This window comes from Pantherophis guttatus, chromosome 3 (assembly GCF_059756535.1).
Source record: "Pantherophis guttatus breed Tessera chromosome 3, ASM5975653v1, whole genome shotgun sequence".
NCBI lineage: Eukaryota > Metazoa > Chordata > Lepidosauria > Squamata > Colubridae > Pantherophis > Pantherophis guttatus.
Window position 1 is genome coordinate 78,468,958 of NC_142065.1, and position 27,534 is coordinate 78,496,491.

Sequence of the window (27,534 nt, forward strand, 5' to 3'; positions counted from 1 at the left end):
ACCATTCAGGACAAATCGCTGTCCAATCTCTTCTTAAAAACTTTCAGGGATGGAACATGAATTATTACCATGGACAGCAAGAATTCTTTTTAAAATATAGATATACATGTAAAAGAAAAACTAAAGAAAAACTAAACCAAATAATCCTTACTCATCTGATAAAATAAAGACAGCAATTCCCACCCCCAGGAGTTTCTGCAAAAAACTTCCCTCTAGGTTTTATTTTTTCCTAATGATTCCGAATCTTCTGATTATCCAAATGTGCAGTTCCTGTAAAACTTTTTCATTTTCCAATCTGAAGCAAAAAATTTCATTTAGAACAAGGTTGTTGTGTAGAATAAAATGCCTAAGCCACCTTTATTTCCTCTGGCCACAAGTGCAACTGGTTAATTTTTTGTAAAAACAAAAAAAATTTTAAAAAATGGTTTGGATAGCAAAATGGATGGTAAAATATTAATCTCGTTGCTCTTCATCTCCCCCAACTCCTGAACACTTCATTAAATATTTGTTATTACAAAACAGGCATGCTTTGCTAACTTACCCCAGATACAGAACCTTGGTTGGCAGTGTGAGACACTTTGATAGTAGATGAACCTCTGTTTAAAGAGTGTGACCTGCTCGCGAGTGATGACCGAGAGAAATGCATTACTGGTTTGGCTGTGAAAGGGCGTTTGTCAGCTTGCATTTGCATAGCCAAAGCTGAAATGGATCGAGGGCAGCTTACAGAACGCCGGATAGGACTAGTCGAGGAGGCAGCAGATACATAAGATGGGACTTTTTTCAGTGGCTGCTTCCAGTGCATTCTGCCTGGAAATGAATACAAAAGTTTCAAGTCCTCTCCCAAATCACAATTATAGATTAAAAAAAACAACAACCTCCAAACTTGCATGCATCTGCTCAGAATATATTCTGAATTTTGTGTGGATTTTTTTGACTTTTCAATCCAATGTTGCAAGTGGCCTCTAAATACCTTTCCTCATATATTCTGTCTCTTATTTTCCACTACTCTGGACTTTTACCATGCACGTATGCAAAACTGATAGGGCAGGAGTGTCAAACTCGATTTCAGTAAGGGCCGCATCAGGGTTGTGTTTGACTTCAGGGGGCCAGGGTGGGCATGGCCAGGGGTGGGCGTGGCCAGCTCGACATCACTCGTGTCGGTGGTACCTGTGGTGGCCCGAGCACTTTGCCATTTTCGGCTGCGACGGCCTCCTGCAACCCTCTGCCAGCAAAAATGGAGCTCATGAGGGCCTCAGACGGCTCTCACGTGGCTCTCACGAGCTCCGTTTTCGCTGGCAGAGGTACTGTGGGCCGGTCTTTTGCTGTTAAATAGGCTTAAAATATACTATAAACACACACACACACACACACACACACAAACACACACTCACACATTAAATTCAAGAAAGAGAATTAAATTCAAGAAAGATAAATCCTGTCCTTTGTATCAGGGATAGGATTCAAAACCCGTCGCTACCAGTTTGCTTGTAGACGTACATGCATGTGCGCAAGCAATGCTTCTGCACATGTGCAGAAGCGTCCAGGCGGTGGGCAGAGTCTCCCACTGCCGCCGCTACTGGTTTGCCTGATCTGGGACGAACCAGTAGCAACCCACCACTGCTTTGTATCACCACCCTGCACATACTGCCTCTCTCTCTCTCACACACACACACAGGTGTTAACACTTTAGATAGCTATCAAAAGAGACCTAATAACAAAACCACCCATAATCTCTTTCAAAATCTTCCCTCAGTTAATTGTGCATGTTATGGTATAATTCAACATCTCCTGAATTATAATCAGTGGAGCTTTCTGTTATGCCATGTATAATACAGACTTCAATGCCGTGAGAGCTTCATTTGGATTCTCTTTTCCTGCATTTCACTCATTATCAAATATTATTACTCCACCAAATTTTTTAGTCCAATTGCCTGCCCTATTTGTTCAGTTCAGACTAAGGATGCTGAATTAACTCACAACAATCCCAGCCAATAGAGCCAAATGGGATGGATTGTAGTTATGGTCTCCTTGCTGTTAAATTATGAGGACTGAGAAAAACAATCGACAGGAATGTGGGGAATGAGTGGGTTTTTTTAAAAAAAAATTGGAATGTGCTTTAATTCTTATTATACCAAAAATTTTCTGCCTCCCCATAACAACAGAGTATGTATTAATTAATTTCTGAAGTATTTCAAGATATCACATATGTTTGCACATTTAGAAAACATTCTCAATCAAGTGGTCTTATAAACTTAAATGACCAGCAAATCTCCTTTTTAAAAAAAGGATATTAATATAAAAATTAATCAATTCCATTCATATAACTTACTGGATCGCTCTATTAATTTTCTATCTTCGAGATCAAATGTGACATTTTTTTCTTTCTTCCCATTTTCATCTTCTTTCTCAGCTTCCTCTTCCCATTCAGAGATGTCACTGCTGCTTTCATGACTACTGCCACTGCTGTCATTCTTGTTCTTTTTCATGAATTGTGCACTTTCTGGCATTGAATACAGAGGCTGCAAGAGAAAAGAAGAAAAACGTATTAAACCTCAGCCTTCATTTTTATCAATTCAACCTGATTCAGAATGTGCGAGAAATTTTAAGATGCAAAATATAAGAGCTTAGATCAGTTCCGCTGACTGCAATAAGGTTTGCCTACTAGAGTACTACTAGAGGGGACGCGGAGGCTCAGTGACTTAGAGGCTGAGCCTATTGATCGAAAGGTCGGCAGTTCAGCCATTTGAATCCCTAGTGCCGCATAACAGGGTGAGCTCCCGTTACTTGTCTCAACTTCTGCCAACCTAGCAGTTCGGAAGCACATGAAAAATGCAAGTACAAAAATAGGGACCACCTTTGGTGGGAAGGTAACAGTGTTCCGTGCACCTTTGGCATTTAGTCATGCCGGCCACATGACCACGGAGACGTCTTTGGACAGCACTGGCTCTTCGGCTTTGAAACAGAGATGAGCACCGTCCCCTAGAGTTAGGAATGACTAGCACATATGTGCGACGGGAACCTTTACCTTCACCTTACTAGAGTCAAATCTTTATATATATCATATATAGGTATTATCATGTGTCAATCTGAGCTTAGCTTTTACAACATTCCAGAACACAATACATTGGTAAGTAAAAGACAGTTACAATTTTTTACATCCACAGCTTGGAAGCTCAAAGACATATTGAACCAACTCCTAGAACAGAAGTGAATTCTGAGACTTGAAATTGAACATATCTGAAGGAACACTACTTTGGAGAAGCCTGATCATAAAACAGCACCATTAAACCTATTTTAAAGACCTTTAAATTCCCAAGATCTGTGTGTAAGATGAACAGATGCAAAACAGAAAAAGGATCCTAGGCCTTTAAGAATCCAGGAGAAGGGATTTCAGGAAATGAAAGCTATGCTCTCTGAAATTCTCTGTGGTATACAACTCTCAAGAAAGTGCTTGAAATTTATCTGAAGGAAAACAGCACAGTGCAATATTCTTATTTTAAAAACCTATCCATATTGGGCATTTTGGAAACAACTAATTAAAGTAGCACAAATATATATATATATTTGTATATATAAATGATTCAGGGTGTTTTCTCAAACACAGGGAGGCCTACTTTCAATATTTTAATGCTACCATATTGAAGCTTTTCAACAGATACTCAGTGAAAAAGCTAATATTTTAATTTAAAACTATCTAATTTAAAATTTCCCAACATTCGAAGTGAAGCTTTTGACAGACTTCCTATCAGAGATCACCCACAACATAATTGTCACTACAAAAATTCCTTCCTACTTTCAAATATATTATCAGTACATCAGTAACATAAGGAGATATCAAATCACACTGGAAGCTGGAATCTCATGATTCATTGCTATGTTAGATGATATCAACGTTAATAGAAAATAAATTCCATCATGAAATAATTTCCTTGACACAGGTCATTCACCAAAAAAATAGATATAAATTAGTGTCAGAGAAGAAGGGTCATTAAAATATATCAAACTATTTTACACCTAGACAAAGCTATCAGTGCTGTCTACTTTGACTAACGCCGGCAAAGAAATATAAAGAAAATCTTTATTATAATCAGGGGATTTACTTAATAATGGAAAAAAACACAAATTTAAGGTGGGGATTTCAACATATAAAAAATGTATTCTCTCATGAAACAAAAAAGAAATTCACTTTATTGGATCTTCTATCAATGCATATATTGGTGGAATTAGCATGGCCAAAAAGTTAAAATCCCAGGCATATTCATATTAGATCAGCTTTCTCATCTTTGCTTATATTAAAAAAGCTAACTATATATTTAAGCAACATGCAATTTTACCCAGAAATGAAGCAATTATATGACTCCCCCCAATAAAGAAATTAATTGGAGGGAAGCTATATAAGATTTGGGATTTTATACATACATACATACAATAAATTCCTAATATAGAATGTCACAATTGCTTGCCTTTGATTTGGCAATTACTTCAATCCCAGTTGGTTGTTCCAAAGGTGCTTTTTCAGGAGGAAACTAGGTTTTCTTGTTTTTTCTTTCAAGACTTTTAGCTTCTCACCCAAGAAGCTTTTAGCTTTGAGTGGATGGTGGGGAATGAAAGGATTATATTCCTTGCAGACAGCTGGTCATTTGCATTCTTTTAGAGAGTCATTGAGGCCACTTGGAGGATTATCTGTGTCCTCAGGGTCACCTGAGTAGTGCAAATAGGTGTGAAGCCTTCTTGGCTACAGGCTGTTTTCTGCCCTACAAAAAGGCTCCGCACCCATTTGCATTATTCAGGTGACTCTGAGGCACAGATAAACCTCCAAGTGGCCTCAATGAGTGAAAAAGCAACTTTGGGACAACCATGAGCTGGATGACTGAGAATCTCCATAGACTTTTAGAATCCCAGTTGATTGCTCCAACTTTTTCCACCATACAGTATTTATCTACAGAGATAAGCATGTATGAATAGGCCCAGAGCTTACAATGACTGCTTACCCCATCAAGTATCGCAGTGATGTATTATTTTTAAATGCATTGAAGCATTTAGAGACTTAAGCTACATATGAACACTAACAACAGCAGAAAAAATAGAATCAGAAGTTTTGCTAATAATAATTTATTAAATTAATATGATACTCCACTCCTAGCGACTGTGGGTGGTTTACAAATTGTGAGACATTGAAAACAAAGAAAAAATACTGTGAACACAAAACAGAACAAATAGTCATAATCAAGGACCCCATATGTTCAAGTATACTCCTGTTTTAAAACTTTGGCAAATAATGGTGAAAGAAAAAAAAATTCACTACAACTATTTCAAATGGAAATTATACATTTCCCAAACCTGCCACAAAGCTTTATTATTATTATTTTACTCTTGATTCATGCTCATTAGTGTAATGATCCAACACAAGCTACTACAATACAGATTTGGAACTAATTAGAAAACAAACAAAAAACAATATTTCATAGTTGGGGGATAAATCTGTATGCAACGGAAACAGAATTTGCTCAGGAAATCTCACTGTAATCTCAGGGAAGGGAAGGGGAGGGGGAAGGGGGAAGGGGGAAGGGAGAAGGAAAGGAAAGGAAAGGAAAGGACAGGACAAAGTCAGAAAAACAGCCACACCAATAAACAAGGTCACTTCTTTCATACAGGGGACAGCGGATGGTATCATTTGTTGCAATCTGCCTCCAATACCATCCTCAGCTGAGATTGAGACTTAATCTTTTTACCAGCTGAGGGCTAGGAATTATCAGAACAGAGGCAAATAAAAACTTAAATGAAAAGTAGGTCACTTGACACAAAGAAGTAGCTAATTCATCTTCCAATGCTGTGCCACACGTACAGAAGAGGATTAGGATATACCCTGCAGTCCTTTGTATTCCACAGGGCTGTCATTAAACTGGCATCTCAAAGGGCTATAAGGCAATTCATCGTTAAAGGTATCTAAATGCCCCGTTTTTCAGTGGGACTAAATTTACTGAAAGGATTGCTGTGAATCAATAGTTACTGTCATCTAATGGGCTAAGCAAGCAGTGACTGTGAATTTCTATGTATCTTCTCATAGGAGAAGGAAGTGGGGAGACAGATGAAGACTATCAGATGTCCTCTAGAGATTTTGGACTGCAGCCCTCATTATCCCTTGACCTTAGTGAAACTGGTGGACCAATGAGATAACGAGTCACCTCTTTGCTAGTTTCCATCTCCCATACAAGGGGCCTTCAAACTCATCTTACTCTCCACCATAGTTAGTCTGTCCAAACTACCCAAGTCAAAATTAGAGATATTTGAGGAATCTGATATTGTATTTATTTTTTTTCCTGATGTCAGCAAACTTATATTTCTTGATAGTTATTAAAGAACACTGGGTCTAGAATTCTGTTAAACCATGGGTTTGTTTGGTCATGGTCACTTGAATTTAGATCAGAGATATTAAATTTGCATCATCAAGATGGAGTTATGTTACGTATCGTGACTTTTTCCCACTTTGCTAAATCGGGCATGGATGTGGCCAGCATGTGACGCATCCGGCCCATGGGCCACGAGTTTGACATCCCTGATCTAGATGATATACAGTATTTGGTTTAAACCTATGTACAAACTCAAGCTATAAGACAACATAGCAAAATGCTAATTGGATATTTTTTCAGTGAGGTGTGGTCATTGTTGTTACATAAACAAAATTCCACGTGGCAGTCATGGAAACGGAAGGTTTAGCAACCGTTTTCATAAAGTACGGTTTGTTATTATGAGACTGGAACTGTGTGGCTAATGGCAGTTTTTCCTAGCTCTGGTCTACAACTCTCATCATTCCATGGATCAGATGACTAAATTTAGGTCATGATATTGTGATAGATGGGGGGGGGATGTAATTCAACACACAAAAGATCCAATTTTTTCACATTTGAAGTGACACAGTCCCCTCTTTCTTTCACCTGACACAGAAGCAACCAAGTCAGAATTATACAAAACTGCCTTAAGAAATCTTCCAGAGGATGAAAGAGGTAATATGCATGAGGCATGCATATGCCATTTTGTGAATGAATATCCAATACTGTAACTACAAGAAGCGTGGTATTAGCAAGCATAAAAGTATTAAACCAATGTGAATGACTATGAAGAATTTCCAGTTATAAAGTATAGTATGCCCTCTAGAGGACACAAACTACAGTACTAGTTTCGGAGGGAGGGAGGGAGGGAGGGAGGGAGGGAGGGAGGGAGGGAGGAAGGAAGGAAGGAAGGAAGGAAGGAAGGAAGGAAGGAAGGAAGGAAGGAAGGAAGGAAGGAAGGTTTTGTTTGCAGTCAGTGCAGTTTTGGCATGTCTTTTATTACATTAAAAAGAAATTAGTATTTTATTATTTATTGTCCAAGTATAATGCAATCTCGGACAACAGTTCTGACATAAACCTTCTTGCCTGCCTATGTCTACAATCCTGTTGCATTCTCAAGTTTTATAGTCCCCAACTTCAGCTTCACTGTATTACAATATAAACAGTGTTAATATAATTGCACTGTAGTACTGACACAAAAGTCATTTCCTTTTGATGAAGATGGAATTCTAAGCTTTGTGGAAGGATGGAGCCATGATAAATTCTAGTCTGCTATGCAAAGCTGGTTCTTAATCTGAAGATCCTCCTAGAGCAGGGGTCTCCGGAGCTTCGCTGGCTGGGGAATTTTGGGAGTTGAAGTCCGCCAGGCTTAAAGTTGCCAAGGTTGGAGACCCCTGTCCTAGAGTCAAACTCCAGTTGGAAGAGCAATGGTGGCTGTGTCTGGGACAGCTTTGTGTACTTGTCATGGCCTTTTCTTGTTTTCTTTTCTGTTGTCTCTGAGGAGTGCTCCTGGCATCTTTGTATATTATTTTCCTTTCAAACCGTCTATTTCCATGCTACCTAACTGATTGATCAGATTTTGAGTAGATGGGACTATGTATCCACCTAACTTGGTTAACCAAAACTTCTCTGCTCCGTTTGTGTCTTCTAGTTTCAAGTTCTGGAGAATTCTTTGCTGTTAGGTTTAAGAGGTCCTTCTTTGCCGATTCTGTCTTTCTTTCTTGCTGAGGAAAGAAATATGCCTCCAGACTGCATGGCATAGGAATATGCAAAATACCCATTCTTCTTTCTGGCTGTTCCACTGAATAAGTAGTTTGATAAGAGGATTTTCAGCTTGGCCTTTAGCACACAGCATGTGCAATCGTGATACTTGACCATGTGTGAGTCCCTGATGAGTGAATTATGTATAATGGAGATCATGCCTCCTGTATCTTTCTAAGCCATTAGTGGATGCCTAACTATTATCACTTTTACTCAACTCATGGGTATAAATGAAATCCCCACAGAGAATTTAAGGAGACTTATTCTGAGAGGTTTCTTTAGCTTGTAGGTCCAAGGTTCAGTTTGGTTTTCTTGAACCTTCACTAAGGAACAATCCCTTTTGAGGTGACCTGAATTTAAAACACTTGAAAGCTAGCCTATTAGGAAACTTACCTCCTGGTTGTAGGTTGAGTGATGCCGGATATTATAAAGTTGTTTTTGATATGATGTAGCTGGACTTAAACATGCTATCGACCCTGGGTTAATCTAATTAGCCGAGATTCTTCTCATTTTAGAAACATCTTGAGATAGTCACATTGAATGATATTTTTGGCTCCCAGAGGACTTGACTAATCAGCTTCTGGACCATCTTTCCTACTGCTTCTAGGGCCTTGAGTCCCATTAGGAAACAAGATCATAGAGGTGGTCAGTCCTTGGGCCACGAATTATACAAATTGTGCTAATTCTGTGACATCGAATCATGTTGGCTTCCACATGATCTTGCCAACTATTGTACATTCTTTTAAAGTTGTGGGGGAAGATTGAGTAAGACGAAGATGCCTTTACCAAGTGTGTCCTAACCAGGAATTTGCTGCAGTCCTGAATATTGTATAGTTATCCATGTCATTCCAAGTCATTTCATAGACCACTAAAAATAGAGAACTAGTTCTCTAAAAAAAACTGAATATACCAAATTTTCCTAATTTTGTAGATAAGACAAATCATTTAAAAATTGTTCAGGAAGCAGTTTGGATTTTCCCCTCCTTTTCTGAAAATGTCTACTTTCCTACAAAAATATTAGATTCAGAGAACCCTGCTCTTCACCTCTTCTTTTCTATTTATTAGGGACATTCCTTTTCTTCTTTTTATAGTTTCAATGTTTCTTTTTTTCCAGCTCCATTTTTTTTAAGTTCTTCTCTACATTCATTTTGTTATGATTCTCCTCCTTCTTTATTTTAGTTCTATTATTTCTAATTCTACCTGGGCTTGGAATTCTAATTTGCTAAACTTCAGTGAGTTGATAGATCCCGTAAGAGACTTCTGGCACCACAAACTTGGAATCTCACTCGCTATCCCTTAAAATGTTGACTGATGCTTGGATAAGCAAATATGTTTTCCCAATAGCATAGAGTAGTGTTTTTCAACTTTGGCAATTTTAAGATGTGTGGACACACACAAACTGAAGCCCAGTCAGCTTAAGTTGTCAAGGTTAACAAACACTGGCATAGAGTAGTTCTGCCCCCTAATGGTTCTGTTAAGAGTAGCTAATACTAACCTAGCTACTGAGTCAAATCCAGAAGCTAAGAATGCAAATAACCCATCAATCTTTTTAATATTCCGGCTATAAAGAATGTAAACAGAAGAAGTGGGGGAGGTAATATTCCAGTCAGGTAAAAACAACATTCTTCAAAGAAAGAAAAAACAACAGATATTATTACGTAATTTTGGTATTACTCAAGGCTGCCCTCCACTGTTCTTGATCCCATCTCTGGCACCCTATAGCAACATGGAGGCAGGACCCACTGATTGAAAGTGTGGAGGTTTCAACAAACCTTCTTCTCAAGAAGCCCACTGGATCTACACAACCTGGCTTCACTTTCTGCTCTGGTGTTGGTGCTTGCCCAATATTGCTGTAACCACTCACCTTCCAGGGGACACCTTGCCTGGTCTTCTTTCTGAGCCAATTTGTGATAAAGGAACAGCTTACACAATTTGGGATGGCCTTCTGGAGGTGACTTTCATACCCTTCACTTTCACCTCTTTTGCAGATTCTTGACTAAAAGTATTCTCCTATTTCTACAGAAACAACCTGAATCTTATAGCAAAATCCTCTATTTCTTTTCCCTGGATATCCCCCAGTGTAATTCCAGCTCCATCAAAACTGTTGGGAAGATCGTACACTGCTGCTTTATTTCCCAACTCAGGCAGAACTTCTTCTTTTTTGTCATGTTTTGTCCTTGGACTTCTCTCTTTTTCTTTTAAAGGAACAAGACTTTCTCTTTATTGAGGAAGCCTTTTGCCCATGTGATTAAAAAAAAAAAGGCATCTCTCCCTTTGAATGTTGACTAAAGCACAGATGCTACCCAATATTTCAAATGGCAGGAAAGCAAGCTATTCCAAAGTGAGCTTTGTAGAACAAAGCTTTGTGCCTCAAACTTAGTAGCCTGGAAATGAACAAACAGCAATAACCTTTTAACTTTTTATAACAACAACAACAACAACAACAACAACAACAACAACAACAATAATAATGTCAGTTTGTTGCAGAAAATCAAATCCAGAAAGCACAGATAACTGATGCAGCAGGATTCATTAAATAAGAAACTTCCTTATATACATAATAACACATCACACATATGTACAATACCAAGAGCAGTTCTCAGAATCAGAAGCATAATCACAGAAGCAGTTAATAGAAGGAAGGACAATAATAGGAGTACTTAACTTATATTTATACATATCAGTTAACCTAAGCCACGCCAAGTGCCAAGCTGTTTCAGCTCCCAAACAGCCCTCATTGGCTGACTTAGTTGCTATGCCTATACATTGGCTGACCTTGTTGCCATGTCCTATTCCAACTGTCCCCAATGGCTGACCTGTGGCCATGTCTATCGTAATCATGAACTCTTATACACACTGACAAATGATTATTATTTTTAATTATAATAAAGCAGGATAATGTTTGTAGAAATAATAGCCCTTTGTGGGCATTCCTATAAACAAATGCATTGAGGAGGAAAGGTTTGAGGTGACTATGTTTCTTCACATACTGATGTTTTTAAAAGAACCTGTACCTTTTTCAGTGTTATCAGAATTAGATAAAAGTTGCAAACACACTGTCCCTTCTATAAGGAGGACCCTGCCAAATTTCAGACACAAGGTATCTTAGAGAATATATACTATATAGCTTAGGTTGACCTGTGGAATCCTTAGTGTTCTCAGAACTTGGTTGTTTGTTTGCAGACTTTGCAATACCCAACTAGCTAACATCATCAGTGCAATGATGTTACCCAGTTGGGTAATGAAACATCTGTTAGCAAACAAACAACCTCAGAAGAAATTTTACCATGGATCCGATCCCCTTTATAAAACTGAGAAGAAATAGAAACTTGTTTGGTGGTCTAATTCTGTGATAACCAACAATACAGAGTCACCCTTTCCTAAGAAGCCTGACAAATTGTAAAAAGAGTGGTTTATAGCCTTTTACATTAAGTGCCATCAACGTTGATTTTCAGGATGGGAAGACAGAAAATTAACTGCACACATACACTTCACTAACACCACAGGAAAGCTCTTTAAAGTGTGACAGCATGGCTGAAAAACCACTATAAAGAGTGGGGAACAGCATGTAGCAAACTAGTATGACCGAAGGGCTGCTGATTAATGGTTGAATTGAAAGGTAGACTTGTCAGTCATGGCTGTCAATCACTCAACTGGTTCCCTTCTCATTCTCTCTGCTTCTGCCTAGCTTCTAGCAACATGAAAGCACAGTAACCTCTTTGGCAAATGAAATATCATTTTGTAATCTTCCAGAATGTTAAATTGCTCATGAAATTTTATGACAGCGGCAATCAGTTTCTGGTTGTTTCAGATGAAATTCAGTTTGGGAATGTGGCACACAGAACTGATCCAAAACAGCCTAATTCAGCTCAGAATTTAGATGAACCAGATGCACTTCATTTAAAAATATAAATGTCATTTATTTCCATTCAATAAATACCTTTGGTCCACGTGATCTGACAGATTTTCCCATTAGTTTCTCATCATCAAGTTCACACTGTTCCAGAAGATCCAATATGTCTTCTTCCTGAAAAGATGTATTGTTGAATAAATGTGAACAAGTCAGAATGCACACAACATTTAGTATGTTGTGAAAAACGCCCTCCCCCCCCCTTATATTAAAAACAATGTCAATGGAAACTTGCAATTATTCTTGTTGAGGTAATTACAATGGTTGAAAGAAAAACTATGCCTCCACCTCCAGTTTAAATAGGGCTATTTTAATAGCTTCAAGGGTTATTTTCCATTTTAATTTATTTGGCTATTTGTATTTACTTCTTCCCATAATCACCACCATTCGCTACATACTTTGCCAATGATGTCCAAATGAGTTACAGCTGTCACAAAAGAACTCCACACTTTAATCTCTTCAGCCAGGTCCTGACAGTCCTTTCCATCTCTTCCACCTCTATCCCTCTGAAACAACAATTACACGGAGTTTGGAAGCACAAGAAAGAAATGTTGCCGCAAGGTGACAACACGAGACCTTATACCTCATGAGCCATGACAAGAGGCAATTGCAAAGTTGGATCTCACCTCTTATTTCATCCGTCATAAGAGTCCAGACTTGGTTCTGTGCAACTTCCACCTTTTCTCAAAATTGAAGGAATACCTTAGTGGGCATCTGTTTGACTCAAACGAAGAGGCAGAAAGGACTATCAGGACCTGGTTGAAGAGACAAAGTGTGGAGTTCTTTTGTGATGATTGTCCACTGTTGGCAGAAGTGTGGAGTGAATGGTGGTGATTATGTGGAGAAGTAAATACAAGTAACAAAAGAGCTCAGTTCAAGAATTATTGTCTGTTTTCTTTATTAAATTATCCCTATTTAAATTGAGTTATGGAGGCGAAGGCGTCACTTTTTATTTAACTCCTATATAATTGCTTTTGGCATATTTTATTGATAGGTGCCCAAAAGCTAAACTAGTCAGGAATTAAGCAGTTGAACACAATAACTTAATCCACGGCAGTCCTATACATTTATTGATCTCTGAGTCTATGAACATTAACATTCCACAATGAGAAGACAAGATGGTACTACCTAACCACAGCTAAGATCACTACATAGGAATTCCAGCACAGCTGTCCATGTAAAGGCCATTTGAAACAAGCATGAAATGAACAAGCAGTTTAGCATTTCTTTAAAAAGCTGCTTGAGGTTTCAAAACCAGGCAACATCTATCAGATCTTCTCCCTGGAAAGGCTGAAGTAATATGACATGTTTTTCTCTTTCAGGGTGCTATTTGCAAACTTGATAGATGAATAGCCAGAAAAAGCGTATGGGGGACAAACCATAATTGGATGCAACATGCAAAGACATAACACATGGTTTATGAATCCTTGACGTATGGATTCAGCCATTCTGGTTTTTAAACAAACATTTAAAAGTAAGCAAATGCTATGAAACCGGAAAATTGTACTTTTTTTCATCAAGCTATGTTTGAATTATTAGTAAAATGTATAAATCAACAATGTTGGTTTCACTGCCGTATAAACACAACTGTTCGACAGTACTACAAATTGGATGAGAAGAAAAAAGAATCTAAACATTTTAGTATTTCCACATAGGAATACAATTATTTGAAACCATTAAGTCAATAGCAGCACTACTGATACCTTCATCCTTTTCAAAGGGTTGTTCATTTCCCGTTGAAGTGAAGCTGCCCTCCCAGCAAGAAATGTTTGAAAAGCTGTGGCTAACAAACCTTCATATTTTTCAAGTAGAAATTTATCATCGGGAGGGTAAATACGTCTACAATATAAATAAAAGAAAGGAAAAATCTATGAGATGCAAACAATTCCACAACCTGTTATCCTGTATACATGCTTAATTAAAATGAAGTTAAACAATATATATATTGTACATACATACATACATATATATATATATATATATATATATATATATATATATATATATATGTAGGTCTTTGGTTATTCGGGTCTTCTCCCACGTAAAATTGGAAGTGTTTTGGCGACGTTTCGACGAAGTCTCATTCGTCATCTTCAGGCTGGTGTTCTCGGCTTCGTGCTTCCAGGAGCAATGTGAGATCGCAGCTGTCTCTTCCTTTTAACTGCTAGTGGGGGTGTGAGCTGATTGAGTGGGAACTTGGCTGTGTTCTGATTGGGTGGAGGTGTGTTCTGATTGGTTAGGGGCTTGGCTGTGCTCTGATTGGATGGGGGGTTGGTTGTGCTCTGATTGGCTGGGGGGGTGTTCTGTTTGGGTGGGGGCTTGGTTGTGCTCAGCTTAGTCTGAGTTGCAGGGGGATTTGAGCTGGTGAGCTGCGTTGTTGTTGTTTGGCTTCGTGTTTGTGGCCGTGAGAGCTCTTCATGGTGGGTGTCAGTCTGCTTCATGTATGGATTGGAGGGGTTTAAAGTGGCTAATGATGCAGCTGCGGTCTGGCTTCTGGTCCTTGGTCGTGGCTCATTATCAGTGTGGGTTTGAGTCTGCTTTCTGCGTGGATGTGTGGTGGTGACATCCTGTGTGGCTCTCGTGAGTGTGGGTCTGGTGTCATTCGTCGTGTTAGGGACTCGTTTGTCAATAAGGGCAGGTTTCCAAATGGCTGGTAGGCGGGAGGTATCGTCTCGTTTGTTCATGCTGTGTGGGCGTTTTTCTATCTCGATGGCTTCTCTGATTATTCTGTTGTTAAAGTGTTCAGTTTTGGCGATAGTTCTGGTCTTTTTAAAGTCAATATCATGTCATCGAATGACACCAGACCCACACTCACGAGAGCCACACAGGATGTCACCACCACACATCCACGCAGAAAGCAGACTCAAACCCACACTGATAATGAGCCACGACCAAGGACCAGAAGCCAGACCGCAGCTGCATCATTAGCCACTTTAAACCCCTCCAATCCATACATGAAGCAGACTGACACCCACCATGAAGAGCTCTCACGGCCACAAACACGAAGCCAAACAACAACAACGCAGCTCACCAGCTCAAATTCCCCTGCAACTCAGACTAAGCTGAGCACAACCAAGCCCCCACCCAAACAGAACACCCCCCCAGCCAATCAGAGCACAACCAACCCCCCATCCAATCAGAGCACAGCCAAGCCCCTAACCAATCAGAACACACCTCCACCCAATCAGAACACAGCCAAGTTCCCACCCAATCAGCTCACACCCCCACTAGCAGTTAAAAGGAAGAGACAGCTGCGATCTCACATTGCTCCTGGAAGCACGAAGCTGAGAACACCAGCCTGAAGATGACGAATGAGACTTCGTCGAAACGTCGCCAAGACACTTCCAATTTTACGTGGGAGAAGACCCGAATAACCAAAGACCTACATACAAACACCCGCGAAAACCTGAGAATATATATATATATATATATATATATATATATATATATATGCGCATTACTGTTCTAGCCAGGGTTTTTCCTACGTAAATCAAGATGTTTGTATTGCCATAGTTAAGTGACATCCCAAATCACTATTTTCTAGGCTTTATCAGACATTTAAGCAGCATTATGCTGTCTACTGTAAGACTTAAGGGAGAGTAAGATAGATCTATTTCGGTCTTATAAGGCCTCCTCAGTCAGCCACACCCTCATTTTATGACTCCTCCCTGTAACGGTCAAATATTTATTACACGGGAGAAGATCCGAATACACCAAGACTTGCATACCTGTACCCATGAAAATCTACGAAAACAAATATATATATGTATGTATTACATTGCATTGGTTTATGCATAGAGCTAAGCCACCGAGATTTTTCAAGGAGAACACGGATTTGGTAATATATTTAAGCAAAACACAGACTGTGAAAACACTTATTCTACTTAAAATCTACTGTATTTTCACTGGAGAAAGGAGACACTGCAACTAAAAAAGGAAAATAGGAATAAAGCTTGTCTTTATACAAATAATAAGCTTAAGTGTTCAAATACTCACTGTAATGTCAACCAGGTTTGCATGAGACACGAAACATTATATATTGCATTCATAATTCAGAGACAGAGAGAGTGAGTTTGAGAAGGACATTACAAAAACCACAAAAATTGCATTAGTCACCCACTACTTTCTTTCCGATAACAACTATCAATTATAACCCATTTCCTCCTTTCTATTCAGCTGAAATGACTGCTCCCTGTTCCACTCCGACCACACAGATTACAATTTATTAATATCCAGCGCGGCTATTATGGACTGCTGGATGACACATACACAAAAATGTTCCAGACTTCAGGACAGATGCCTCCTTCTGCCATTTACAAATTCTGGAATACACCAGAATTAAAGCTGCTGCATAGATAAATACACAAAGTATTGCAACTACTTTGGAATCTCACTAAATCTGCTATATGTAATGGCAATATGCAATGGATGCTTTGTTTGAGAAAAGGAAGTTCTTTCCAACATACAACTTTTCCCTGTGATGGTATGTTTCAAAACACATTACAGAGTAAGCTACATGCAGTATTACAAATTTTACACATATTGAGGCTATTATTTGGCAGTGTTAGAATAAAGAGGGAAATTATTCCTCAATAGTACTGCTAAGGATGATTCAACAATGCTTTTGTGACCAAGAATTAATAATGAAAGTTGAAAGAGAAAGGATTCACATTTTCAGTCTTTTTTTGTTTCTTTTGTGATCAAAATATTTAAAAATAAAATAAGAACATTACTAGATTTCAATGGTATAAAGTGAAAAGCTTCCCAGGGCTAGGGAGCTGAATCCTTCCTATAAACTATATCTATTAGTTGCCCAAACTAATCAAGAAAAATTAAACCCCCTAAACAATTCTGAAAGTCGATTAAATTCCTTATAGTCACACCAAGACCTAATTTCTAGCAGCAGACACATAAGGATACTTTAATTAAAATGTGGCACAGTGGTTGGAAAATAGTATTGTATGCTAACTCTGACCACAGTTCAGAGTTCAATCCTGATGGGCTCAAGGCTGACTCTACCTTCCAGCCTTCTGAGGTCAATAAAATGAGGATCCAGATTGTTGGGGGCAATATGCTGACTCAGAGAGGGCTGTGAAGCACTGTGAAGTGGTATATAAGTTTAAGTGCTATTGATATTAGTATATGTCATCTTTCAAAACCTGGTTTTCCCAAGGCTTTCTTAAAACACACAAATATCACCCAAATGAAATATCAAATAAAACATAGTAATAAAAATATTTAACATTATATCAAAGGAGAAGTTCTAACAAAAAGCTTCCAAAAACACTATAATGAACACCTTATGCAACAGGATGCGATCAATTTTATCTAAAATTTTATTAGATTTCAGGGTTTTTTTCCTTTTTAATTGGGGAGCAATCAGGCACCAGGTATTTTGCTGCTAAGGTAAAGGTAAAAGTTCCCCTCACACATATGTGCTATCGTTCCCAACTCTAGGGGACGGTGCTCATCTCTGTTTCAAAGCCAAAGAGCCAGCGCTGTCCGAAGACATCTCCATCGTCATGTGGCCAGTATGACTCAACACCAAAGGCACACGGAACACTGTTACCTTCCCACCAAAGGTGGTCCCTATTTTTCTACTTGCATTTTTTACGTGCTTTCGAACTGCTAGGTTGGCAGAAGCTGGGACAAGTAACGGGAGCTCACCCCATTACGTGGCACTAGAGATTCAAACGGCTGAACTGCCGATCTTTCGATCAACAAGCTCAGCATCTTAACCACTGAGCCACCGCATCACTCAATTCTGCTGCTACATGCCAGTAAAACACATTATAAAGCTCTTAAAATTAGTTCTCTATTTTTTATCTTTCCTTATGCTGCATTTTGATATTCCTTTCAGAAGAAACACATTTCTGTATCTCATTTTTAAAAAGAGCTATCATGATTTTTAAGGAATTCCTGATGCATGACAGGACATTCTTCTGTAAACTATCAAAAGAACTTAGGCTGATAGCGACATACCTCAAAATCTGTCTTAAAGTTTAACAGAATGAAAAACTCATTAAGATCTTGCTGTTATAATCCGAGATCAATTGGGGAACATGTTGTTTAAGAAAGTTGGCTTCGTTATGGCTTTGATTTCATACTACATCTATCTTTATACTAAACTTCCATTTTAGCCAGGAAAGCATTCCCTCTGAATATATATCTCTGAAATGTCTCTGAGAACTATAGAACCATGATTCATCATGTGGTTAGCAATAATATTTTAAGAACACATAGCCTACACCCATCCTAAGGTCTATTAGTATTAGCCCATTTCATCATTCAAGAAAAAAGCACCTTTACGCAAGCATGATACAAGCAAAGTGAATTCCATTCTAAATCAAATGAATCCAAGATATACTTTGAATTAGGAAACTAGGGATTACATAGTTACCTATAATTTCCCATGTGCCTGTTTTCATGCTCTTCTTTGGAGATCTGCCTGCGTACTTGTGCAAGTCTCTCTTTCTGGAAGCCAAGAACATGTGGAAATGACTGAACATACCACTAGAGAAAAAGGTAGAAAACATGGCTCCTTCATTTATATATACATAGATGTTTTAAATTACCAGTTCTTCTCTCCTCCTTTCTAGGGAACGCCGTTGCTTTTCCCAGTCAGAGGATATAGGTGACAGCCTTTTCATTGACCCTTGGCCGTACAGCCTCTTCTGAGCTTCTGCTTTTTGCTTGGCTAAATTTTTTCTTTTATCGCTTGTCCTGAAAAGAAAATACTGGAAAAGATCAACAAAAGCCAACCAAGTGGGATTTTCAGCTTTTCTGGCACAATGATGTCAGAGTCCAGGGCTATCTTTATTTGCTAATGACTGGCAAGATCACTTTTTTCCCATACCTACCAACCTCCCAGATGGAAAAGCACAAAAAGTTTGCCATGATTGCAGGTCGGCCATTTTCTTCCTTTTGCTACATGGCAGCTATTCCAAGACAACCTTTTTGTTTTCATCCAACTTCACTGGCAAGCCAATGAGTGCTTGGTACTGACAAGCAGCAATAGAGGGGAAATAGAAGTTGCTACTACTACAACTGCTCTTCCCTAGGAGAAAGCAGATGGGAGCTATCTCTGTTAGCCAAACAATGAACTCTCAGAAAAAGGTTCTCCTCAGAAACAATCCTCCTCAGTTGGTTATTAATGTCAGGCCCTGAAAGGGTGGTGAACACCTGGCAATTGCCAGACTCTGCTGCTTTCAGATGCTTCACCTGGTAATACATGAACAACTAATTCCTCCTAAAGACCCTGGACCAGGGGCAAAATCCAGCAGGTTCTGACAGGTTCTGGAGAACCGGTAGCGGAAATTTTGAGTAGTTCGGAGAACCAGCAAATGCCACCTCTGGCTGACCCTAGAGTGGGGTGGGAATGAAGATTTTGCAGTATCCTTCCCCTCAAGTGGGGTGGGAATAGAGATTTTGCAGTATCCTTCCCTTGCCATGCCCACCAAGCCACGCCCACCAAGCCACACCATGCCCACCAAGCCATGCCCACAGAACCGGTAGTAAAAAAAATTGGATTTCACCACTGCCCTGGACAGACGGTACCAAACAAGATATTGGAATTCCTACCATCAACTAGATCAGAGGAATACATAATGTCCTCAGAAGCCTCATTTATAATAAGCTGTTTAAAAAGAAATCATATGGTTCTAGGCATTTTCACATGACACAAAATAATATCCATAGATATACAGTAGTACCAGTCTCATTGTAATCTTCTTAATCCAATCAGATTACGTCTTTCTTCTGCCTCAAGAAACTACTTCATAAAAAATCTGGCCAGACCAGTATAGTTCTTGGATCAAACTAAGATTTAATTTACTCTTTTCCAATAATGACAAAGATTGTATTATATTCGGATTAAATATGATTTAACTTAAATCATATGACAACAATTTTTGGAAAATATTTATTTATTTATTTATTTATTTGTTGGGACTTGTATGCCGCCCTATCTCCACAGGACTCAGGGCGGCTCACAACAATTAAAACAGAACAGACAAACCATTAAAACAAAAGTCCAAGTTAAAATTAAGAAATTCAATAAAACCCAGATTAAAACCCCCTTCAGTCCAAGGCGGCCAGGTGAAATAGCCAAGTTTTCAGCCCACGGCGGAAAGAGCGAAGGTCGGGTAAATGGTAGCTCTTTTTCTTTTATAACCAAAATAAATAATGACAACTGGCCTATGCATATTTACCTGATGTTGAGAAGCTGTAATGCATTCAAAAGGACACCCTTTTTCACATCATAATCAATTTTCTGGTCAGTACCAAAACTGGGGGCTCGATTAATCTGAGAAAATGGGGGGGAAAGAACATTTTTAGGAATGTTAAATAATAAATCATAGTATGTACAAAACTTTCCATCACTGACACATATGCATGCATCACAGACCAAATTTTCAAGATCCTTACTTGCAAATGTAGCAAGTACCGTATTTTTCAGAGTATAAGATGCTCCAGACTATACGATGCACCTACATTTTTGGGGGAGGAAAACAAGAAAAAAAATCTGCCTCTGCCTCCCAGCAATTTGCCTCCTTGCAGCAAACAGCGGAGGCCCGCTGCAATAGGCAATGGCAATCCCTGCAGCCTGAAACAGCTGAGGATCAGGAGGACGATCCAACCAACAATCAGCTGCTTGTGCTAATCAGGCTGTGCTGAAAATGAAACAGGCTGTTTTTGCTGCAAGGAGATAAATTACTGGGAGGCAGAGGCCAAAGGGTGGCAGCCAGTGAGTGGGCGGGGCTACATTCGGTGTATAAGACACACCCAAATTTTCACCCTCTTTTGGGGGGAAGTGCATCTTATACTCCAAAAAATACGGTAAGCATATTTTTCTATCTGAAAAAAAATCCTCTTATTTATAAAGCAGGTAAGATTTACACAAATGCTATAAATTTTATGGCATATGATATATCCAAAATAATGAGTTACATTTAAAATGTGTTTACTTTGCCTGTATTATTTACCTATTTGCTATTATAATTGGAGTATGAACACTCAATCACAAGTGGAGAAAGAGTAAATGTTTGCACTGTGCAGTGTAACACATTTTAATTCATATTTCAAAATGTTTAATGATTTGTATTAACTTTTAATTTTTACATAAAACTAATAATGTAAAGCTATTAAAATGTGTTTTACTGTAGGTTTGAGAGAAAACTACTGCCACCCATCTCCACAATCCCCATCTCAGACACACTAACATCAGCCAAGCCTCCTACAACCTACCCCATTCCATTGGGCCCATCACCTCTGATAAATACAGAGAATGAGGTGCAAGGCCTATTTCACAGACAAAAGCCAGGAAACACATCGGGCCCAGACAAAATAACTCCTTCTTGCTTAAAAGCTTGTGCCCCCATCTTCAACCGCATCTTTAATAAATCTCTAGAGATGTGCTATGTTCCTTTTTGCTTCAAACACCCTACTATCATCCCAGTGCCGAAGAAACCCTTCATCAAGGAACTGAATGACTTCAGACCTGTTGCTCTAACATCTGTAGTTATGAAGACCTTTGAAAGGCTAGTGCTGGCCCACCTGAAAACCAACACCAATCCGCTGTTAGACCCCTTGCAATTTGCCTACCGAGCAAATAGATCGATAGATGCTGCTGTTAATATGACTCTGCACTACATCTTACAACATTTTGAATCTCTAAAGACCTATGCAAGGGTCCTCTTTGTAGACTTCAGCTCAGCATTCAATACCATCATTCCAGATATTCTTCTAACTAAACTAAATCAGCTGGCTGTACCTGACCACACTTGTAAATTGATCATAAGTTTCCTAACAGACAGAAAGCAACAGGTGAAATCAGATACCTGTACAATTAGCACAGGAGCCCCCTCTCGAATTCTCTCTATACACCAATGATTGCATCTCAAAAGATACCTCTGTTAAAGTACTGAAGTTTGCAATGATATAACAATGATTGGTCTCATTTGAGACAACAATGAATCTGCACACAGAAGGGAGGTTAAACAACTAGCCTTGTGGTGCAACGAGAACAATCTTGAACTAAATACACTCAAAACTGTAGCAATGGTGGTAGATTTTAGGAGAAACCCTTCTATACTACCACATCTTACAATACTAGACAACACAATATCAACAGTACAGTCCTTCAAGTTTCTAGGTTCTACCATATCTCTGATGTTAGGTGTCTAAAATGGACACCTAACATCAAAAACATCATCAAAAAAGCACAACAAAGAATTTTCTTTCTGCGCCAGCTCAGAAAGCTCAAACTGCCCAAAGATCTGCTGATTCTGTTCTACAGAGGAATTACTGAGTCTGCCATCTGCATCTCTATAACTGTCTGGTTTGGCTCTGCAACCAAACAAGACAGACATAGACTTCAACGGATAATTAGAACTGCAGAATAAACAATCGCTACCAACCTGCCTTCCATTGAGGACCTGTATATCGCACGAGTCAAAAAGGGAATCCTATGACTATCACTAAGTGTTGTATCTTATGATTCTTGATAAATATATTTTATTTTTTCTTTATGTACACTGAGAGCATATGCACCAAAGACCAATTCCTTGTGTGTCCAATCACACTTGGCCAATAAAGAATTCTATTCTATTCTATTCTATTCTATTCTATTCTATTCTATTCTATTCTATTCTTTCTATTTCTATTTCTATCTCTATTCTATTCTAAAACCAAAACAAATCTGAAAAGTATAGGAATATATGTATATACAGAAGCTTATTATGCTTTGTAGAAAAAAGGTGATATATGAGGATATTATTCCTTCTAACAAAAAAAAATTGAGTAAGGTTCAAAAATATAGAATTAGTTACATTTCACTGTTCTTCCCAATAGGATCACAGTTGGGAATTCATGGCCCTTTTAGAAGATGACCAAGCTGAGCCGGAAGAAAGTATCAAATACATCGTTGAACTGCCTGGAGTCTTGATTTTCTGCACTTAATAGCACTCCAATGCTATATCTAGGAGCTCAGGCATCGTGGCCAGTTGTGAGGGATATTTGAAACTGTAGTGTAATAACATATGGTGAACCACAGATTCCTCATCCATGATATAGAATATTTCATGGAATAAATCTGAACTCCATGCTATTTAAAATCACTGAATGTAAGCTATCATATATACTGTATGGTAGCCTATTTCAACAGCAAATCAATAAAATTTGATAGAATTAGTAACAGACCAATCAATTATTTATGCAGCGGACTACAGATAATAATGCTGCTACTCAATGAGTACACCACAATGATGGATTAGGTCCTGTTCAATATCTTGGGGACTATAGCAATCAGTACATTTATGTGAGGTTGGAAATTATCTTCCTCTTGCAATACGAAGCCAGCAGTCACACAAATAATGTTTTGCTAGTGGCATTTTCTCAAATAGCAAAAAAGCTGTTATATTTTGATTTTTGAATTTGGATTCCCCTGATTATAGTAGGTATCAAAAACTAGACAAAATGCTTCACAAAACCTAGAAGTTGTCTACTTTTGATCTTGTGCTTTTGTTGCTTAACATCATGTTCATATGTTTCTGCAATCCAAATATGTATTCTGACAGAAAATAATAATTACAATGCACTCTCCTCTCTAACCAACAGGAAGAAAGATCTTAAGCCACAACCCTCAATTCTCACAAATACTAAGCTGCTTAAAAACTTATCTCCCACAGTTGGGGATAAGCCAAAATTTGCTACATTGTTATTCTAAAAATATTTTTAGTATACTTTGCTAAAGTATCGCTCTATTGATTGTATTGCCTATAACTGTTCAGAGTTGTAGGCCAGCAATATTGGGGTGTAACAGTTTCCCCTCCCTTAGCTTAGATCCTGAGAACAGGAAAAGTATGAAAGGATTTATTAAGATAGTTTTAATCGTTTAGGCATTTAAAATCAAAACTAGTATTTTAAACTGGACCCCAAAACAAATTCTTAATCAATGAATGTTACGTTTGTATATTCTTCTTTACTGGCTTCACTTAACTGCAAACATCTGCAGTCTGGAAAACTCAGATTATCAACACAGAGTACAACACAATATATTCTGCTGTCAGAGTTGTTTTGCAGAGTGAGATGGGTGGCATATAAATTAATATGAATGAATGAATGAATGAATGAATGAATGAATGAATGAATGAACTATGCAGTTTTACAATTGTTACCAACTACCAACTATGCAGCTTTACAGTTGTTATTGAGATGTATTAAAATTGCAGATCAGTGGTGGGTTGCTCCCAGTTCACCCCGGTTCAGGCAAACTGGTAGTGGCGGCGGCGGGAGACTCCCCCCACCCGCCCAGACGTCATCAAAAACGTTCTGCGCATGCACAGAAGCACTACACACTCACAAAGTGAGTGCACACGAACCCACGCTACCCATAGCGAACTGGTAGCGCCGAAATTTGAAACCCACTACTGCTGCAGATCCCTTAATCCTGTATTCAACATTGACTAGAGATCCTGAAAGTAGTGATCAACACATCTGATGGAGAACTATTTTCAAGCACATTAATCTATCTGTAACTTTGTTGTTGTTAGTTGCGAAGTCATCTCCAACCCATCGCGACCCCATGGACAACGTTCCTGCAGGCCTTCTTGTCCTCTACTGTCCTCTGGAGTCCATTTAAGCTCACGCCTACTGCTTCAGTGACTCCATCCAGCCACCTCATTCTCTGTCGTCCTCTTCTTTTGCCCACAATCTTTCCCAGGATTAGGCTCTTCTCCAGTGAGTACTTTCTTCTCATTAAGTGGCCAAAGTATTTCAGTTTCATCTTCAGGATCTGACCTTCTAAGGAGCAGTCAGGTTTTATCTCCTCTAGGACTGACTTGTTTGTTTGCCTTGCAGTCCAAGGGACTTGCAGGAGTCTTCTCCAGCACCATAGTTCAAAGGCGTCAATTCTTTGGTGCTCAGCCTTTCTTTCACAGCCATACATTGCAACTGGGAAAACCATAGCCTTGACTATACACACTTTTGTTGGCAAGGTGATGTCTCTGCTTTTTAGTATGCTAGATTTGCCATAGCTTTCCTCCCCAGGAGCAAGTGTCTTTTAATTTCTTGGCTGCAATCCCCATCTGTGGTGATCTTGGAGCCCAGGAAAATAAAATCTGTCACTACCTCTATTTCTTCCCCATCTATTTGCTAGGAATTGAAAGGACTAGATGCCATGATCTTATTTTTCTTAGTGTTGAGTTTCAAGCCAACTTTTGCACTCTCCTTCTTCACCCGCATCAAGAGGCTCTTTAGTTCCTCTTCGCTTTCTGCCATTAGAGTGGTATCATCTGCATATCTGAGGTTGTTGATATTTCTCCTGGCAATCTTAATTCCAACTTTCGATTCATCTAGCCCTGCCTTTCTCATGATTTGCTCTGCATATAAGTTAAATAGGCAGGATAACAGTATACAGCCTTGTCGGACTCCTTTCCCAATTTTGAACCAATCAGTGGTTCCATGTCCAGTTCTCCCTGGACATGGAAGGGTAGTTGGAGGGTAGAGCCGAGGACTTTGTACAGTATCTGCATGACAAAATCACTCAGATTCGGGAAGCTCTGGACTCCGACTGGGTAGTTTCAGGGGGGAGGACTGAGGCAGGTCTTGAGAATGTTATCTGGGATGAGTTTGATCCTGTGACTCCTGACGATGTGGACAGGATTCTGGGTAGACTGAACACGACCACATGTTTATTGGACCCGTGTCCCTCCTGGTTAGTGCTGGCTTCTCGGGAGGTGACTCGAGGCTGGCTCCAGGGGATTATAAATGCTTCATTGAGTGAGGGTGACTTCACCGCCGCCTTGAAAGAGGCGGTGGTGAGGCCTCTCTTTAAGAAGCCTTCCCTGGACCCGGCAGTGTTCTCTAATTATCGTCCGGTCTCCAACCTTCGCTTTGTGGCAAAGGTTGTTGAGAGTGTGGTTGCGCGACAGCTCCCCCAGCACCTGGATGAAACAGTGTATCTGGATCCGTTCCAGTCGGGCTTCAGGCCTGGGTACAGCACGTAAACGGCATTGGTCGCGTTGGTTGATGATCTCTGGAGGGCTCGGGACAGAGGTTGCTCCTCTGTCCTGGTCCTATTACATCTCTCAGCAGCTTTTGATACCATCGACCATGGTATCATGCTGCACCGGTTGGAAGAGTTAGGGGTGGAGGGCACTGTGTTGCAGTGGTTCTCCTCCTTTCTCTCCGACCGGTTGCAGTCTGTGTTGGCAGGGGGGCAGAGGTTGACTCCAAGGCGCCTCATATGTGGGGTACTCTCGCCCCTTCTGTTCAGCATTTATGTAAAGCCGCTGGGTGAGATCATCCGTGGTTTCGGGGTGAAGTACCATCAGTACGCTGATGATACTCAGCTGTACATCTCCACCCCGGACCACCCCAACGATGCCCTTGAAGTGATGTCCCGGTGCCTGGAGGCCGTGCGGATCTGGATGGGGAGAAACAGGCTCAGGCTCAACCCATCCAAGACCGAGTGGCTATGGTTTCCGACGTCCCGATATAGTCAGTTGGTGCCATCACTGACTATTGGAGGCGAATCGCTGGCCCACACGGAGAGGGCTCGCAACTTGGGCGTCCTCCTGGATTCACAGCTGTCTTTAGAAGAGCACTTGATGGCCGTGACCGGGAGGATTTTTCATCAGGTTCGCCTGATTCGCCAGTTGCATCCCTTTCTGGATCAGGACTCCTTACGCACGGTCACTCATGCCCTCGTCACTTCCTGCCTGGCTACTGCAATGCTCTCTACATGGGGCTCCCCTTGAGGTGCACCCGGAGGCTCCAACTGGCGCAGAGTGCGGCCACGCGGGTGCTTACGGGAGCGACATGGCGTTACCATGTAACATCTCTCCTGCGTGAGCTGCACTGGCTCCCGGTGGTCTTCCGTGTGCGCTTCAAGGTCTTGGTTACCACCTTTAGATCGCTCCATTGCTTAGGACCTGGTTACTTACTGGACCACCTGCTGCCACCAGTAGCCTCCCACCGGCCGGTACGCTCTCATAGAGAGGGGCTCCTCCGGGTGCCGTCGGCCAAACAATGTCGACTGGCGGCCCCCAGGGGGAGAGCCTTCTCTGTGGGGGCACCTACTATCTGGAATGAGCTCCTCCTGGAGATACGGAGGATCCTGGATCTACGCACCTTCCGCCGCGCTCTCAAGACCTTTTTATTCCATCAGGCTGGCTTGGCCTAACTGTTTCCGTTTTTTCCCTTTTTAAAACGTAAATTTTAATTCATTTTTAATTTATTGGGGTGTTTTAAATCTGTCTTCGGCCAAATTGTTTAATTCGATTTTATTCAGTTTTAAATTTTGTATTTATGTTTTTTATCCTATGGCTGTTCATCGCCCTGAGTCCTTCGGGAGTAGGGCGGTATATAAATCAAATAAAACTAAACTAAACTAAACTCACTGTTGCTTCTTGACCCGCATACAGTTTCTCAAGAGACAAATAAGATGGTCTGTTACTCCCATCTCTTTAAGAACTTGCCACAATTTGTTGTGATCCACACAACCAAAGGCTTTAGCATAGTCAATGAAGTAGA

General features: G+C 39.8%; 1 protein-coding gene across 8 annotated transcripts in view; it reads right to left on the reverse strand.

Annotated features, from left to right (window-relative positions):
* The window catches only part of TTLL7 (tubulin tyrosine ligase like 7), an 87,187-nt gene that overhangs the window by 23,455 nt on the left and 36,198 nt on the right, over positions 1 to 27,534 (reverse strand). For all 8 annotated transcript variants that reach the window (XM_087889879.1, XM_087889881.1, XM_087889877.1 and 5 more), the window contains 7 exons: positions 20,211 to 20,305; positions 18,576 to 18,723; positions 18,401 to 18,474; positions 13,704 to 13,839; positions 12,031 to 12,117; positions 2,330 to 2,519; positions 542 to 807 (listed from right to left, as the gene is read on the reverse strand). In XM_087889879.1, coding sequence (XP_087746005.1) covers positions 542 to 807; positions 2,330 to 2,519; positions 12,031 to 12,117; positions 13,704 to 13,839; positions 18,401 to 18,474; positions 18,576 to 18,723; positions 20,211 to 20,305 — 996 coding nt within the window. The remainder of the gene's footprint in view (positions 1 to 541; positions 808 to 2,329; positions 2,520 to 12,030; positions 12,118 to 13,703; positions 13,840 to 18,400; positions 18,475 to 18,575; positions 18,724 to 20,210; positions 20,306 to 27,534) is intronic.